At 36.6% G+C, this 13,268-nt stretch overlaps 2 protein-coding genes across 2 annotated transcripts; one reads left to right on the top strand and one right to left on the bottom strand.

The window, feature by feature from the left end:
* The first annotated feature begins 1,035 nt into the window (after positions 1–1,035).
* Positions 1,036–5,499, top strand: hp (haptoglobin). Its single transcript, XM_020632474.3, has 4 exons — positions 1,036–1,263; positions 1,684–1,757; positions 3,831–4,114; positions 4,845–5,499. The coding sequence occupies exons 1-4, from the start codon at positions 1,259–1,261 to the stop codon at positions 5,385–5,387; spliced, it is 906 nt and encodes a 301-aa protein (XP_020488130.2). The 5' UTR covers positions 1,036–1,258; the 3' UTR covers positions 5,388–5,499.
* A 3,356-nt stretch (positions 5,500–8,855) lies between these two features.
* On the bottom strand, positions 8,856–12,483 carry sult5a1 (sulfotransferase family 5A, member 1). Its single transcript, XM_020627459.3, has 6 exons — positions 12,214–12,483; positions 11,789–12,000; positions 11,349–11,475; positions 11,141–11,238; positions 10,598–10,778; positions 8,856–9,975 (listed from the first exon to the last, which is right to left on the bottom strand). Exons 1-6 carry the CDS (start codon positions 12,350–12,352, stop codon positions 9,863–9,865), a joined length of 870 nt encoding a protein of 289 aa, XP_020483115.1. The 5' UTR covers positions 12,353–12,483; the 3' UTR covers positions 8,856–9,862.
* Between the last annotated feature and the right edge of the window lie 785 nt (positions 12,484–13,268).

The following is a 13,268-nucleotide window of genomic DNA, read 5'->3' as shown; positions in this document are numbered from 1 at the left end:
AATGCTCGCATGTCACAGCAACCATAGTTACTGTATATTTGTCACTTATTTTGTTTCTTGTGCACAGTGCCTCATCAACATTCATACTGAAGGCTAGACGTAACAGGGGCATATAATATCACACCATCAATTTGCAATATGAAACGAACATTTGTTTCTGATCCTGTTAAGAGTGCGCTTGCCTGCAGTCAACTAATACAACAACGCTTTAGTTACACTGCCACCATGAAACAACTTTATTTGAACTCAGTATGGATTTTAAGAATTTTCATATCCAATTATATGCATAAACTGATTAGCCTTTGGAATGGAAATTGTTTCTCAAGGCTCTGAAGAGGCCTTGAGAAAGCAGGCCTCGTAATGCTCCAACAAGAAACAAAATAAGTGACAAATATATAGTAACTATGGTTGCTGTGACATGCAACATAAATAGTAGCTTCAGGGTTGCCCTGCTTGTCTGCCAGCCATGACTTGCACTGGGTCTACACCATCTCATGTTGTAGTTGTTAATATAACAACCTCAAAATGGTTGTTTCTAAGGTTCTAAATGAACAGAGAATGACCTCTGTTAAATGTCTTTCTTTTCATAATTACAAACCTTTGCATCCAAATATGGCTTCTGATAAATATCCAAAGCAGTAATACTGAACTTTCCTCCCTGCAGAAAGAAGGGAAATCTGACTGACGGCTGGTAACTTTTTGTTCCCAAAATTTTAAGAAAGGACTGTTTTTCTTTCCCTGCCTTATCTTCTGTATTAACTAACTAAACTGCACAGACTTTTGCAATATTGTGACATTTTCCTCCAAAAGAGATAGAGAGAGAGAGAGCCATATTTACTTTTAGTAAACTGTTGTGCAAAACAAATACACAAAATGTGCAAGCTGTCACAAACAGTCCTGCTTAGTAACAATTCAAAATAAAATATTTCTACTGAATCAGTCATGGATTAAAATCTGAGCCAAAAAATTGAAACATAGGAATCAGTCAGAACATAACAGATAGTGGAGCAAAAATTCAAATCATTGTGTTCTTTTCCTGAATTCCGACTGTGATGAATCTCCCAACTGATAGACAGATTACACAACCATTATTTGAGATTCCAGGAATACACTTTTTTGGTGCCAAGCTCAAATTTCCATGGCGGGCTCTGTCCTCCTCTGCAGATATAAACACTCCTTCCTGCTCATAACTGCCTAACATGCTCAAGAGCAACTATTAAAACTAATAATACTTAGGAAAATAAACACAGTCAACATCATGTGGTAAGTGATTTTTTTTTATCATTAAATGTTACAAAGTAAAAATATAAGACTATTTTATATACCTGTAATTATTTATTATTTAATGGTTATTATAGGACAGGTCTGTAGCATTAAAAATGATTCTACACACCACAGAATGTGTTGCCTGTAAGCTATTGTGCAAAAACAGTTACTATTCAAGCTGGATTTGTATCTTGGATAAAGATATCTAACTTGGTCAAGTTTTCCAATAACTTTTTCCATGAATGTTTTGTGAACTTATGAAAATCAAATGCTAAATTGTGTAGTTTTGTGATTGAATAAATCAAATGTTCACAAATTAAATGTAAATCCTGATATGGGTACTGTCATTGTCTCTGGATTGAGACTTACATAATCATTGAATGTTTGGTGATTGTTTGATTCTGTTGCTATTTGAAGGTTTTCCCTGACTGTGCTCCTCCTGGCTTCATGCTGTCTAGCAGATGTGACTGGAGAAATGATGAAACAGACAGGTAACCCACGGACAAACACAAAAATTTACAGACACGCATTTCTTTACGGAAGAACACATTCGTACCTTAATTACCGTAACTACACTAGTGGTTAGAGTGCGCCCATGTGTAGTTTTATATCAATATTCTACATTTATAATAAAATACAAAACATATTGTATATACAAATAAAGCAATACGATGAAAAGAAGAAATTTTGAAAAGTTCAGGAAAAGTTCAAGAATTCCTGTGGGATCTGAGGGCTTGGACAATATAACTCCAATATAAGAAATGGCTCTTTTTTTTACTGAAGTTTCCAATCTGAAAAACGAATTTTACCTGCTTCTATACAAACAATCCCAACAAAAAAACTAAAAACCCAAGAGGAACAATGAGAGCTGTAACTGAAGGAGGAGGCACATTGATAAAATCATTTCCAGATAAGTAAAGGAAGCTTATTTCCAAATGTTTAGATGAATGAGTGAAAGGAAGAAAAAGTCTAATAGAAGCTTTGAATATTTTTCTGTTCATGCAGGCTCTTTAATGCGTCAGACTATTTATTCAGTCTTACATTTGCTGAATTTCCATTGTGCTCAATACATGGAAGAAGACACTGTGAACACTCAGTGAACACATCCTGTCAGTGTGTAGAACTACACAGGGATACATCCTCATTCACAGTTCTAAGCTATAGTGCAGAATGAGCTGTTCATGTATTCAGCATGTGACCATCAATAAAGATCACTTGAAGCAGTAGGTCATGATTTTAGTCACACAAAACTCATGTGGATCAAAGCACAGAGTGGATGGGTTCACGTTTTTGCTTGGTAAAGAATATATTAAAGGCCACTGTTTTTCTGGTGGAAACCCGCAGAGCATGAAAGCGCCTCATTCAGGCGACAAAGCTCAATCTTAAGAAGATCCCTGGTTTTGATAATTACTGCAGTGCATATGCTGCAACAAGATACATCTGGTATTAAAAGATAATAATTTATCACAAGTTAAAGTTCTTCCAGAGGGAAAACGGGGAATAACAAAAATCATTTCAACGATGTTAAAAAAGGTGAATTACTTAAATTACTTAAACAAAAGATGTATGCATTAGTAAAACACATGTATGATATGCTATTGGAGTTTAGAACAAGCTTTGAAGTGATAATAGATTTGATCATAGAGCAGACTGTAAGCTACTGAAAGTCTGGTTTATATTGGAGTCAGCAGAAATCCAACACAGGTTTCATCAGTATAAAAAAAACAGAGTAGGAAAGAATACTTGTACTTTTCTCAAATAAATTTACAAAAGCAAAAAAATGGTCGGAATATAAAGGCAAAATGTTGGTTGATAAAAATGTATCAGAGAATGGATTTTGCTCTACATTGGTAGGAGGTTCATGATCACAAAATAAATAATACAAGTAAGTCTTCAAAATACACAACACTAACATTCCGAACTGAAGATAATTCATTGAATTTTCTCGATATGAACTTTATCCATTTTGTACAAATGATGTTTAGAATACACACAAGCAACTTTTCTGCAGAAACCTTGGCATTTTAAGACCCAGAACACACCTGTTGGTCATGCAAGGTTATTGTTTTTCGTCACTTAGAAAAAGAAGTTGTGCAAAGTCACACCTCTTGATACTCTGCCAGTAAACACTGAAAATTAAACATGTAACTGCTCCGGAGTATCAGCCGAGTGCCAAAGGTTAACTTTCTGGAAATGGAGTTGTGGCTTGTTTCTTTTGTTCCATTTTTTCATATTTATTCAGATTTTTCCTGATACTCATTACTGAATAGATATGAATTAATATGTGGTAAAGGACATGGCTTTGGCCTCAGAATAAATGTCAGTTATAAATACATTATGTTTTGAACCATTAGAATGAGCAGTCTGATATTTAGAAAATGAGATTAAAGAAAGCTGTAAGCAGGTTTATCAAAATCAACAATGCATTTATTAAACAAAATGTCATCGGTCATCGAGTGCTCCGATGGGTTGATATATTTACATGAACATTGCTTGACATGTAACAACAATACCTCTAAAAAACAACAACAAAAAATGGACCAATGTCTGTGTCTACATCTCAGACTCCAGGTTTGGATCGTTCCGGTCTAGGCGAATGATTGGAGGATCTCTGGCTCCTCACGTCCCCTGGCAGGCTATGATCTACCTCTCTGACAGTGTGCTGGATGGAGGTTACGCAGGTGGTGCCTTAATCTCTGACCGTTGGATTCTGACAGCCGGCAGGAACCTTTTTGTCCGGAAGACTAGACAGGACACTCAGGGAAAAGATCCTGAAATTCCTAAAGTCTATCTGGGAATCTCTGGTCGGGTAGAAGCTGTCGAGTCCAAACAGGTAGCTGTGCAGAAGGTGAGCAAGAACCAGTTTCTCTGCCTTGTTCAAAAACGCATTAAATGCATGCCGTTTGACCCTAGTGTGTGTACCCTTTCAAGTTCTAGGAAACATATTTAACTTCCGTAGGTACCACTGATGAAGCTCTATAGTTAAGTAAATATATATAGTTTATTTCACTGACATTCATGTAGATGTCATATATCCTTAACAGTGTTGGTTATCAACGTACATTTTTTCTAAATTATAGTTTTGCCTCTGATGTGGTTTAGAGACATGTTTCCTACCTTGATCAATGATTATGGCCACTCGTTTTTTTTTATCAAGTCAAACCTACATGCTCTACGCTAAACTGTTATCAATCTGCAGCTATAATAGCCCTAGACAAATACACAGTTCACTACTGTTTGTCGGGTGGGTCTAACAGGGAAAACTAACACATTTATAGTATTTCTCCTGAAATAGATTTATTGGCATGAACAAAAGAAAATATATCACAAACTTATCTTAAAATATAAGAAATAAATGTTTTAAACTTCCACTGACAGACGTTTAAAAATATAGAGTATATGAGACTGGCAGAGTACAATTTTTTTTCAAATGGCATTTAAAATGACATCACCTATTATACAAAGAGAGATATTTATTTCTGTGATATGCATACAGTGACAATTAAATACAAATAAAATAATAAAAATCAAACACTCAATCAGACTTCCCCTCTCTTGATTCTTGATTCTTCCTGCAGATCGTTCTCCATCCAGGTTTTCAGAACCACACTGACTGGGAAAACGACCTGGCTCTGATCCAGCTGAAGGAGCCTGTGGTTATGAGTGATAAAGTGACACCCATCCCCCTGCCAGAGAGAAACCAGGACCCCAGAGGTGCTGGGATTATCACAGGCTGGGGTTGGGGGACCCAGTTTGCTTTTGTTTCATCACTCAAACACCTGGTCCTCCCCCCGGCTGATCATGCTGTTTGTAAGAGACACTATGGGGATGAGCTCACTGTAGCTGTAGACGACAACATGTTCTGCACCGGACCTGCCGAGTTTCAGCATAACGTCTGTTTTGGTGATTCAGGGGGCGCTTTGGTGTTCCAAGATGATGATACTAAGGATATTTACGCTGCAGGGATCCTGTCCTATGACAAGCCTTGTAGCAATAAACCATATGGAGTCTATATGAAGATTTCTGCATATTTGCCCTGGATCCACAGTGTCATCAGAGGAGACACGGAGAGATCGGCTGATCTGCGCTCTGATGTGATGTCTAAGCTGTCATCATGGTAACAGGAGAGAATTAAATTGAAAATCTCTTGATTTTCAATTTAATTTTTGATTGATTTTGTAGAGAAACAGATGTTTGAAGTCAGTGGATTCTTATTAAAAGCTCTTACCACTTTTGTGTTCTGTCTCTACTTTTTTCATGTTAAAAAGACATACAAATTAATGTACATCTTCTTTTAAATAAAGCCAGTATTAGAAATACTTTTTGTTTCCATAATATTAAAAAAACATGGGAAAATGGAAACGTTATCGTCATTCATTTAAGCAGATGGCAAAAAATGAGACTGCAGTTTGTGGTGGATGGTTGGATGGGGGTCAACAAATTGTTGGACTAGCAGTTTGTTTCCAGTCATTTATTGACACTCCCATTGGTTGGCCAACCAAAAACAATTTGAAACAAACTAAGTTTTTTACCTGGTCTATAAAAGGTTTTTTTTGCTTTAACGTTACCATTTTTTAACCATAGTGTTCTAAGAAGAGGAAACATTTTTATTTTATTTTAAAGTTCTAGAGGTACTGAGAAGTGATGTTTTGCCTTTTTCCCATTCGCCCCCAGTCAATATGGGTGAAGAGAAATGCAGGGGCACATATTAGTGCTAGTGTGTTGTTATACCAAGTAGATTTACACATACAAGGAATATGACTGTGTTTTTGTACAAAACAATTAGCAGAGAAATAGAGCAAAATTACTAAGAAGTTATAAAACAGCAGTGCTCCTGCTGACAGGGAACTTAAATAGAATTAATAGTTTGATCTAGACCTGCTCTTTAGTAAAGTGTCTTGAGATAACAGTTGTTATGAATTGGCGCTTTACAAAAAAAGATTTATTGATCGAACAAGAAAAGTCCACTGAAAAGCCCCCAAAAATCTTTTAATGTTTGCATTCCTACATCCCTTTTTGTCACTTGCAGCAGACTTCGGGGTTGTTATAACAACTATAATTAATATGCATATAATTATTTAATCTTGTACATAATGGCTCTTTAATTATTTTAGAGAGGTATAGCCCCCCCTTACCTTAGAAGTCCAATCATGATATTCATCTTGAGGCAACAGCATTTTACAAACTCCAACACAGCAAGAAAAAGGGTACAATTACAATATAACATTATAATTACATTCAACCCTGATTATTTTAGATCATCTAAGTCTAAAATAAGGAACTATGATAAACAAAGCCAAGCTGTAAGTCTTCAGGTCACCCATCTGCATGTCTATCACCCAGATCCTTGTTTCCCTGGGAGAAGAAGCCAGTCCAGCATTGCCAGAGCCCCTGTGGCCAACTGCACCCACCCTGTAGACAGCAAGTAATACACTGACTTGAGACAGATAGGCTGTGACAACCTGCTCTCAGGTTGGCAAGTGGCCTGAAAATATAGTGCATATTACTTAGAAACAAGGATGAAGGAAAATTCTTTCACAGGAGGTTTGTTTGGGATGGTTAAAATCCTTACTAACTGGGAGAATAAGTTTAGAAAAAAACAAATTTTCCATCCAAAAGAAGCTTCTGTGCACATCATTTCTCCATGAGTATGTCTTGCCTTGCTGTTAGTTACTTGAAACGGGTATCAGACATTTTGAGACAAACTATAGATTCAGTTGCTCATTAAAATGTACAGAATCATTTACATTCTCACTTGTTTTAAACAAAAAAATTGATTTGTAAAAGGGAGTAAGAAATAGTTTAGCAAGTCTTCAGCAAGGGAAAGAGGTTTTCCTCTTTGACTTCTAAAATATTTATTATGCTGTCAAGGGCCATTACTCTGTACCAGTCTCAGAGTGTACTCTCTCTGGCTCCATCACTCCTGCAGAGCTCTGACTGACGTCAGTAACACGAACAATCTCATTCGGCATGAAACCAGAATTAGCATGTACATGAATTGAGTCTTAGCATGATGTATATCTAATGATACACTTTCAGTAATTCAAGACTGAATATGAATTTTCCAACGCCTCAATGTGTCATGTTCAGTTTGTGTTTTACATGACACATGTTTAACTCTTGATATATTATCTTTAAGTCATTACTCATTTTAACAAAGTGGCCTTTAGAGATTTATGTTTCATTGCATTCAATCCAATATATAACAAGCAAGTCATATGCAAATCCAGGCGCCTTACAACTTGTGTCACTGTGTTTCTTTTAAAATTGTCATTATCCATATTTTAAGGAAAGAAATGCCATTTGGCGGAATATTTTATTTCTTACATCACATTTTTCATTATAGAAATAAACTTATACACAAATCTTGTCTTAATGTGCACTCTCTGTTCTCTAATCTCCACACGTAAAGAGTTAATGTACACTGTGTCTTACAATAAACACATAGTCAGCTTCGAGGAAATGGTACAGCTGATAGCAGCCATCTGTAGATTGAAATCCTCAAACAAAAGACATGAGCTTTGAGGCTGAAATTATACATATCAATAGTACTTCCTATGCCAGTTTATTGATAGTCACATGTTGTGTACTCAGCTGTCAGATTATGCACTCTGTCGGTTATGCGGTTCTTGCCTGTTTGCTTAAACATAAAGTATACTTATTTCCAAATAAGGGGCCTCATCTGACATCATACAAAGAGTTTCTGGCGTCTGGCTGGTATAATGTTTAATGTGCAGGAGCTTCATTCTACATTTGTAAATGTTTCCTATCTGTCACAAGATTTTCTGACTCAATACTGATTGTGTCTGTAGTATAACCCATTGATGAAGCCATTGCAATTTCAGGTTAAGGACCTGGATGTTTGTTGGGTCATTATAAAGAGAATTTCACAAGCTGCTGTCAGTGTCATGTTTGTCATCATCCAGCAGTATGTTGTTGTACAGACAGGATAGGAAAAGCTAATGTAACAGACTTCAAGTCAGTGGTGTGTAAGTGTTGCTGTTTTCTTATCATGGTAAAGGTTCAAAATTGTGACATTATCAAAGCTTCCAGCAGAGCCCCCCCCCCCCAGGTGTAAGTGTGCTGGATGTACAAGGCCACCTGGTGGCCAGCACAGTTATATCATAAACTTCATGAAAAAGATGAAAAAGATTTTTGGTGAAATTATTGTAAAGAGTATACTGATAGATTTAACTTAAAATTTAGATTAAGATATCATACATGATGTAAAACCAAGTGTCATAAATTACATGACATGCCACATCAGCTTATATGGTATGACTAATATGTTTTGATTGTTATTGGTTCATCATGTTTCAAGTGATTCTAGGTTTAGTCTAGTAGCAGTCCTTGGCCTTAATATATTACATATCTGTGTTTTTTGTTGAACCCTTGTGATGCGATACAATTATCACTGACACCTAGCACCCTTCTTCCTCTCAGCAGAGTCTTTAGGAAGGACATATATAGAGGTGTGAAAAGGCTTTATGACTGAAATGTTTAAGTGTATGTGCACAACACAGAGCTTGTACTTCTGAGCATGTATGGAAATTATTAGAAACTGGCAGAACAACACACAGGAGTCTGTGTCATCTTGGATCTCATTTTTTATTAGTTTAATTAGTTGAAAATTAAAGGTAACAGAGAGGAGATTTTTTTTCAACAGACATTTGTGAGGCCCAGTTTCAATCCCCCGACTTTCATTCAAGTAGTCCTGCATTAAGCCTGTTTGAACAGCTGAATCCACTCCATAGACATCCACCTCTAACAACAGCATAGGAACAATGACTCTGAAACAGACTTTCAAACTATGTGATGAAGAGAAGAGACGATCATCTTCAAGGCTGCGTGAGCCTGAATTTGAATGTCCTTTTTTTTCAAACTAGGCCGAATGACATCCCTATTCAAATACAAACACACTGGTCATAACACAAACACCTACACAGGCCGTCTCCTGGATCCATGCACACAAACATGGATTACTCACAGAAGGGTAACCATGAATCTTTTGTTGTATGGGGGGCAAATAAACACACTCAGACTGGAGTTGCTTTATGGAAAATATCAGCAAAACATGCAGACCATGGAAGACAAATTAAAATACAGAGGATATACAGTATAGTTCTGTTAGTATGTGTTCCTCAATATCTTACAATATCGTATTTGTGAAGCAGGATGCAATAGTTTTGTTTTTTTTACCACACAAACATGGTTGGAAGCTCTTGTGGTGAGTTCGTTTTTCATGTCTGTGATCAGCAGTCATGGTTAACCAAAGAGGATTCAGTTTATGAAAACACGCATTATTACGAACAATTGATTACATCGTGATCACAATTCAATTATCTCTAAAAGCAAGAAAGCAATGTAAATTACAAGGATTGAAGAAAACTGCTGAAACAGCATTGAACTGTGAAATTGTTCACGTTGAATTACATATTACTGCATGTTAATATGATATGTACAGATACTATAATTTAAACTGCCAATTTGATAACATCATCCACTTGTGTTTTATCACACAGGACACACCATGCTTTCATTGAGCTGTCTCAGAGTTTACAGATGTTTCATCATTAGCATGTGTGTCCTCTTCATCTCACTCGTCCCATATAAACTGTAAGGTGCAGTCCTGCATCTCGGACTTGAAGACACTGTTGAAATATTGATTTTGCTCATCTGAGAACATGTTTTTCCAATCTCCTATCTTGCCTAAATTGAAGAAGCAAGGGAACAAAGAGACAAGCAAGAAAATTAAAAATTAAAATATATGCTCTTCTCAGCTGATTATAATTCTAAAGTTTCTGTTGTCTTTTTTTAACCTTTAAGATAACAAACCACACAAAATAGTTGTTGAAGATTCAGGAAAATATAATGATCACATTTACATGAAATGTGAATATTTATGTCTGACTAAGCAAGGGCCAGGAGATGGTTAGGTTAGCTAAGCATAAAGACTTCAAACAGAGGAAGAACAGCTAAGCTTTGTCAAAAATAAAAACATCTGTATATGAACTCCTCCCAAACTCACTTACATGTTATATTTACTATTTTTATCTATGTAGTGTTGTACACGCAAGCACTGACATGGCTGGAAACTGAAGAAAGTTACTGCCCCTGTCTGATATGTGTCTAAACACTACAGTGTAAAAACAACAGCTGGCCTACTTTGGCCTTTTTTCAGCTGGAGTTGATAAAAGTATCAGTTTGAAGTAGAGGGAATAAAACGTTGCGTAATCCCTTTTACATTTTTTCATGTTATCCCTCAGATTCCTCATTCATCGTTACACATCAATTTTATTTGATCTATAAATGAGAAAAAAAAGAGCCCTACCTTTTCTCATGAACGAGCCCTTGTTATGGTCTATTATATCTGGTGAGATCTGCGTGTAGTTGACCATGTTGTTGTGTTTCATGCTGTTGAAGGTGCAGTGTTTCACACAGTTGTTGACCTCGTCCTCCACCAGGGGACACTGTAAGAAAGAGCTCAACCTCTTTATGGCTCCATGAAGATCCTGAAACCAGAAGGAAACCAAAAACAATATTATAAGAACTCTTAAAGATAAACTAGTCTTAAAAGGAAATTTGCATTGAAACATACAAGTGACTTATGTGAGCAATCTGCAATGAAAGGCTCGATAAAATCAAAGACTCTGATGTAGAATAGTAAGTTATGTTTTGCTGGTTTATAAAAGTTTAAAACATTTTAATTCTATCTAAATTCATGATTCTATCTTAAGTCCTGCATCTCAGCCCTGTGAATATAGAACAAGATAGATATTTATCTTAGAAGTAATCCCAGGCTTAGGTTCCTATTAAAAAATACCAGTAGCCAGCCATTTAGTGTGAGTAGATAGAAAAATGAAATAAACTTTACCAGTGACATCTCTTCATAAGTGATGTGAAGCAGATTGTTCATAGTGGCTGGCTGATTGGTCCAGCCTTTCACATGGTCAAACCAGGATCCATAGGACACTGTAGCAATTAAGTGACCAATTTCTGTCAGTCAATTAACACTTTTGGCTATAGAGCTAAAATCACCTTATCCTTAAAAATGTATTTATTTTTTCTTAACGTAAACTCACGTGTGCCCTCCAGAAATGATTTTAAAAACTGTGGAAATGAGCCAGCCTCAGGGAGGAAGTTGGCTATTTTGTGGAAGTGGTAAAAAGACACAGCAACATCTTTAGGGTTTCTGCTCACGTAAATAACCTGCAAGAGGAAACAGCAACCGTTACAGAATAGTTTTGCAACACACTTGAAATTTAAGAATACTGAAATATTTGATGAGGATTAGCCTATGTTTTTTTTTCTTATTTTAACTACATAACTCAAACACTCAAACTTGATGTAAATTCCTCAGATTATTTTTTGGAGTATTTAACTGAGGTACTGAGTAGAGCATTTTAAAGTTGAAGAACCAGCATGTCTTACCTTCCATTTTTTCCCTCTTAAATTACAAGTCTATCTTTTTGCTTTTTATGGCTCTGTGGTCTTAACGGGAGCATCATTATGTAAATCTGACCTTGGCTTTGGAGCTGTGGAGGCCAGGGCCCAGCAGGTGATAAGGCAAGTGTGTGGTGATGACTCGAGGTGTGCTGGGGGAAGCCTCCAGTATGGCAGCAAAATAATATTGCTCAAGCCATGGAGACCGAGTCCAGTTTGGGACTTTCATCGACAAGTGCGGGTCTCCTTTGTTGGATATGAGACTCACAATTTCCTGCATCCATGTGGTGCCTGTTGAGAGAGAAGAGACAATCATCTGGAACTGAACTCAGACTACATACACAACAGTTCAACAACACAAGTCATGTTAATGACAATCATGAATTACGATGATGATTTCAACATTTAGTCTGCGGTAAGTTGCTTAACCCGTTATCGGTTGCATTACACTTGAAAACACTTATTATATACACTTACACAATTTTTGGCTTCTCTCTTTCTTACCTGACTTTGGATAGGAGACGATGAGGATATCCGTGTCCTGAAATGGAAATTTAAGAGCAAGTTGCAAGGAATCCTGGGTGTGTAGGTGTCCAGGAAAACAAATACCATGAAAAACCTCAGTTACATCCAACCTGGCCATATTAAGTATTTGTCTGCCTGAAACCTGTATGAGCCTGTCTCTTTCTCTACACTGTGCCGTCTCTGTGAGTCAGAATGACTGATGAACACACACAAAGGCTTTTCACGAGCTTGAAAGAGGAAATGTAAATGGGCCAGACAGTGGGTGTATTCTCAAAAGCTCTTTTATGCTGTTATCTTGGCCTTTTTTTTCCTCCCTTGCCAAAGAGGTCCCTCACCTAGTCATACTGCCATGGTTGAGTAAAAGCTACAGCTACACCAGTCAGTATTTCTAAATCACATTACTCTGAATGTGTATGACTTGAAAACTCCAAAGGGTTTCACTGGAAGAGATGAAATCCACAACCAATAGTTTAACAGCTTTGAAGCACAACTGATTTTTGTGAACATCAGTGTTTTTTCCACACAAAGCTTCAAGTTGTTTTCAGATGAAGCTTTTTTTTAAATTCACTTGATGCCTCTAACTGCGCATTACCTAACAATACAGAGACAATAGAGCCTAATTATAGGCCTGCACAGTAATGTATAAGCCTATAATTACGACTGTTGTGGTTTCCTCTCTGTGTGGGCAGATGTTTGGACTGAAAATTAAACTTTTCACGAACTTTACTCTCAGAACTGTCAGGGGAGTACTGTGTCCAACTATTCCTGTGTTAACCTTATATTGTCCACCGCTGCTGTTTGTACATTTATTTTGAAATATAATATTTGATGTCAAGAAGTATTTATCTCATTTTCTCATGGTAAAAAAAAGTATGCTTATATGTGAATTGAACATTTTGAAAGTTTCTAGTCAGCTGTTTTTGTCGATCACGATCAAATAAACATGGAGGTGCGAATAAGTTGATAAATAAACAATACTCACAAATTTATATCGTTTTTTTGTTCTACAATTGTACAAATCATTTCGCAGATGC

The sequence above is a fragment of the Labrus bergylta genome, chromosome 3 (genome assembly GCF_963930695.1).
Source record: "Labrus bergylta chromosome 3, fLabBer1.1, whole genome shotgun sequence".
Classification (NCBI taxonomy): Eukaryota; Metazoa; Chordata; class Actinopteri; order Labriformes; family Labridae; genus Labrus; species Labrus bergylta.
The sequence above is the reverse complement of the archived record's forward strand: the minus strand, read 5'-3'. Positions and strand labels throughout refer to the sequence as shown.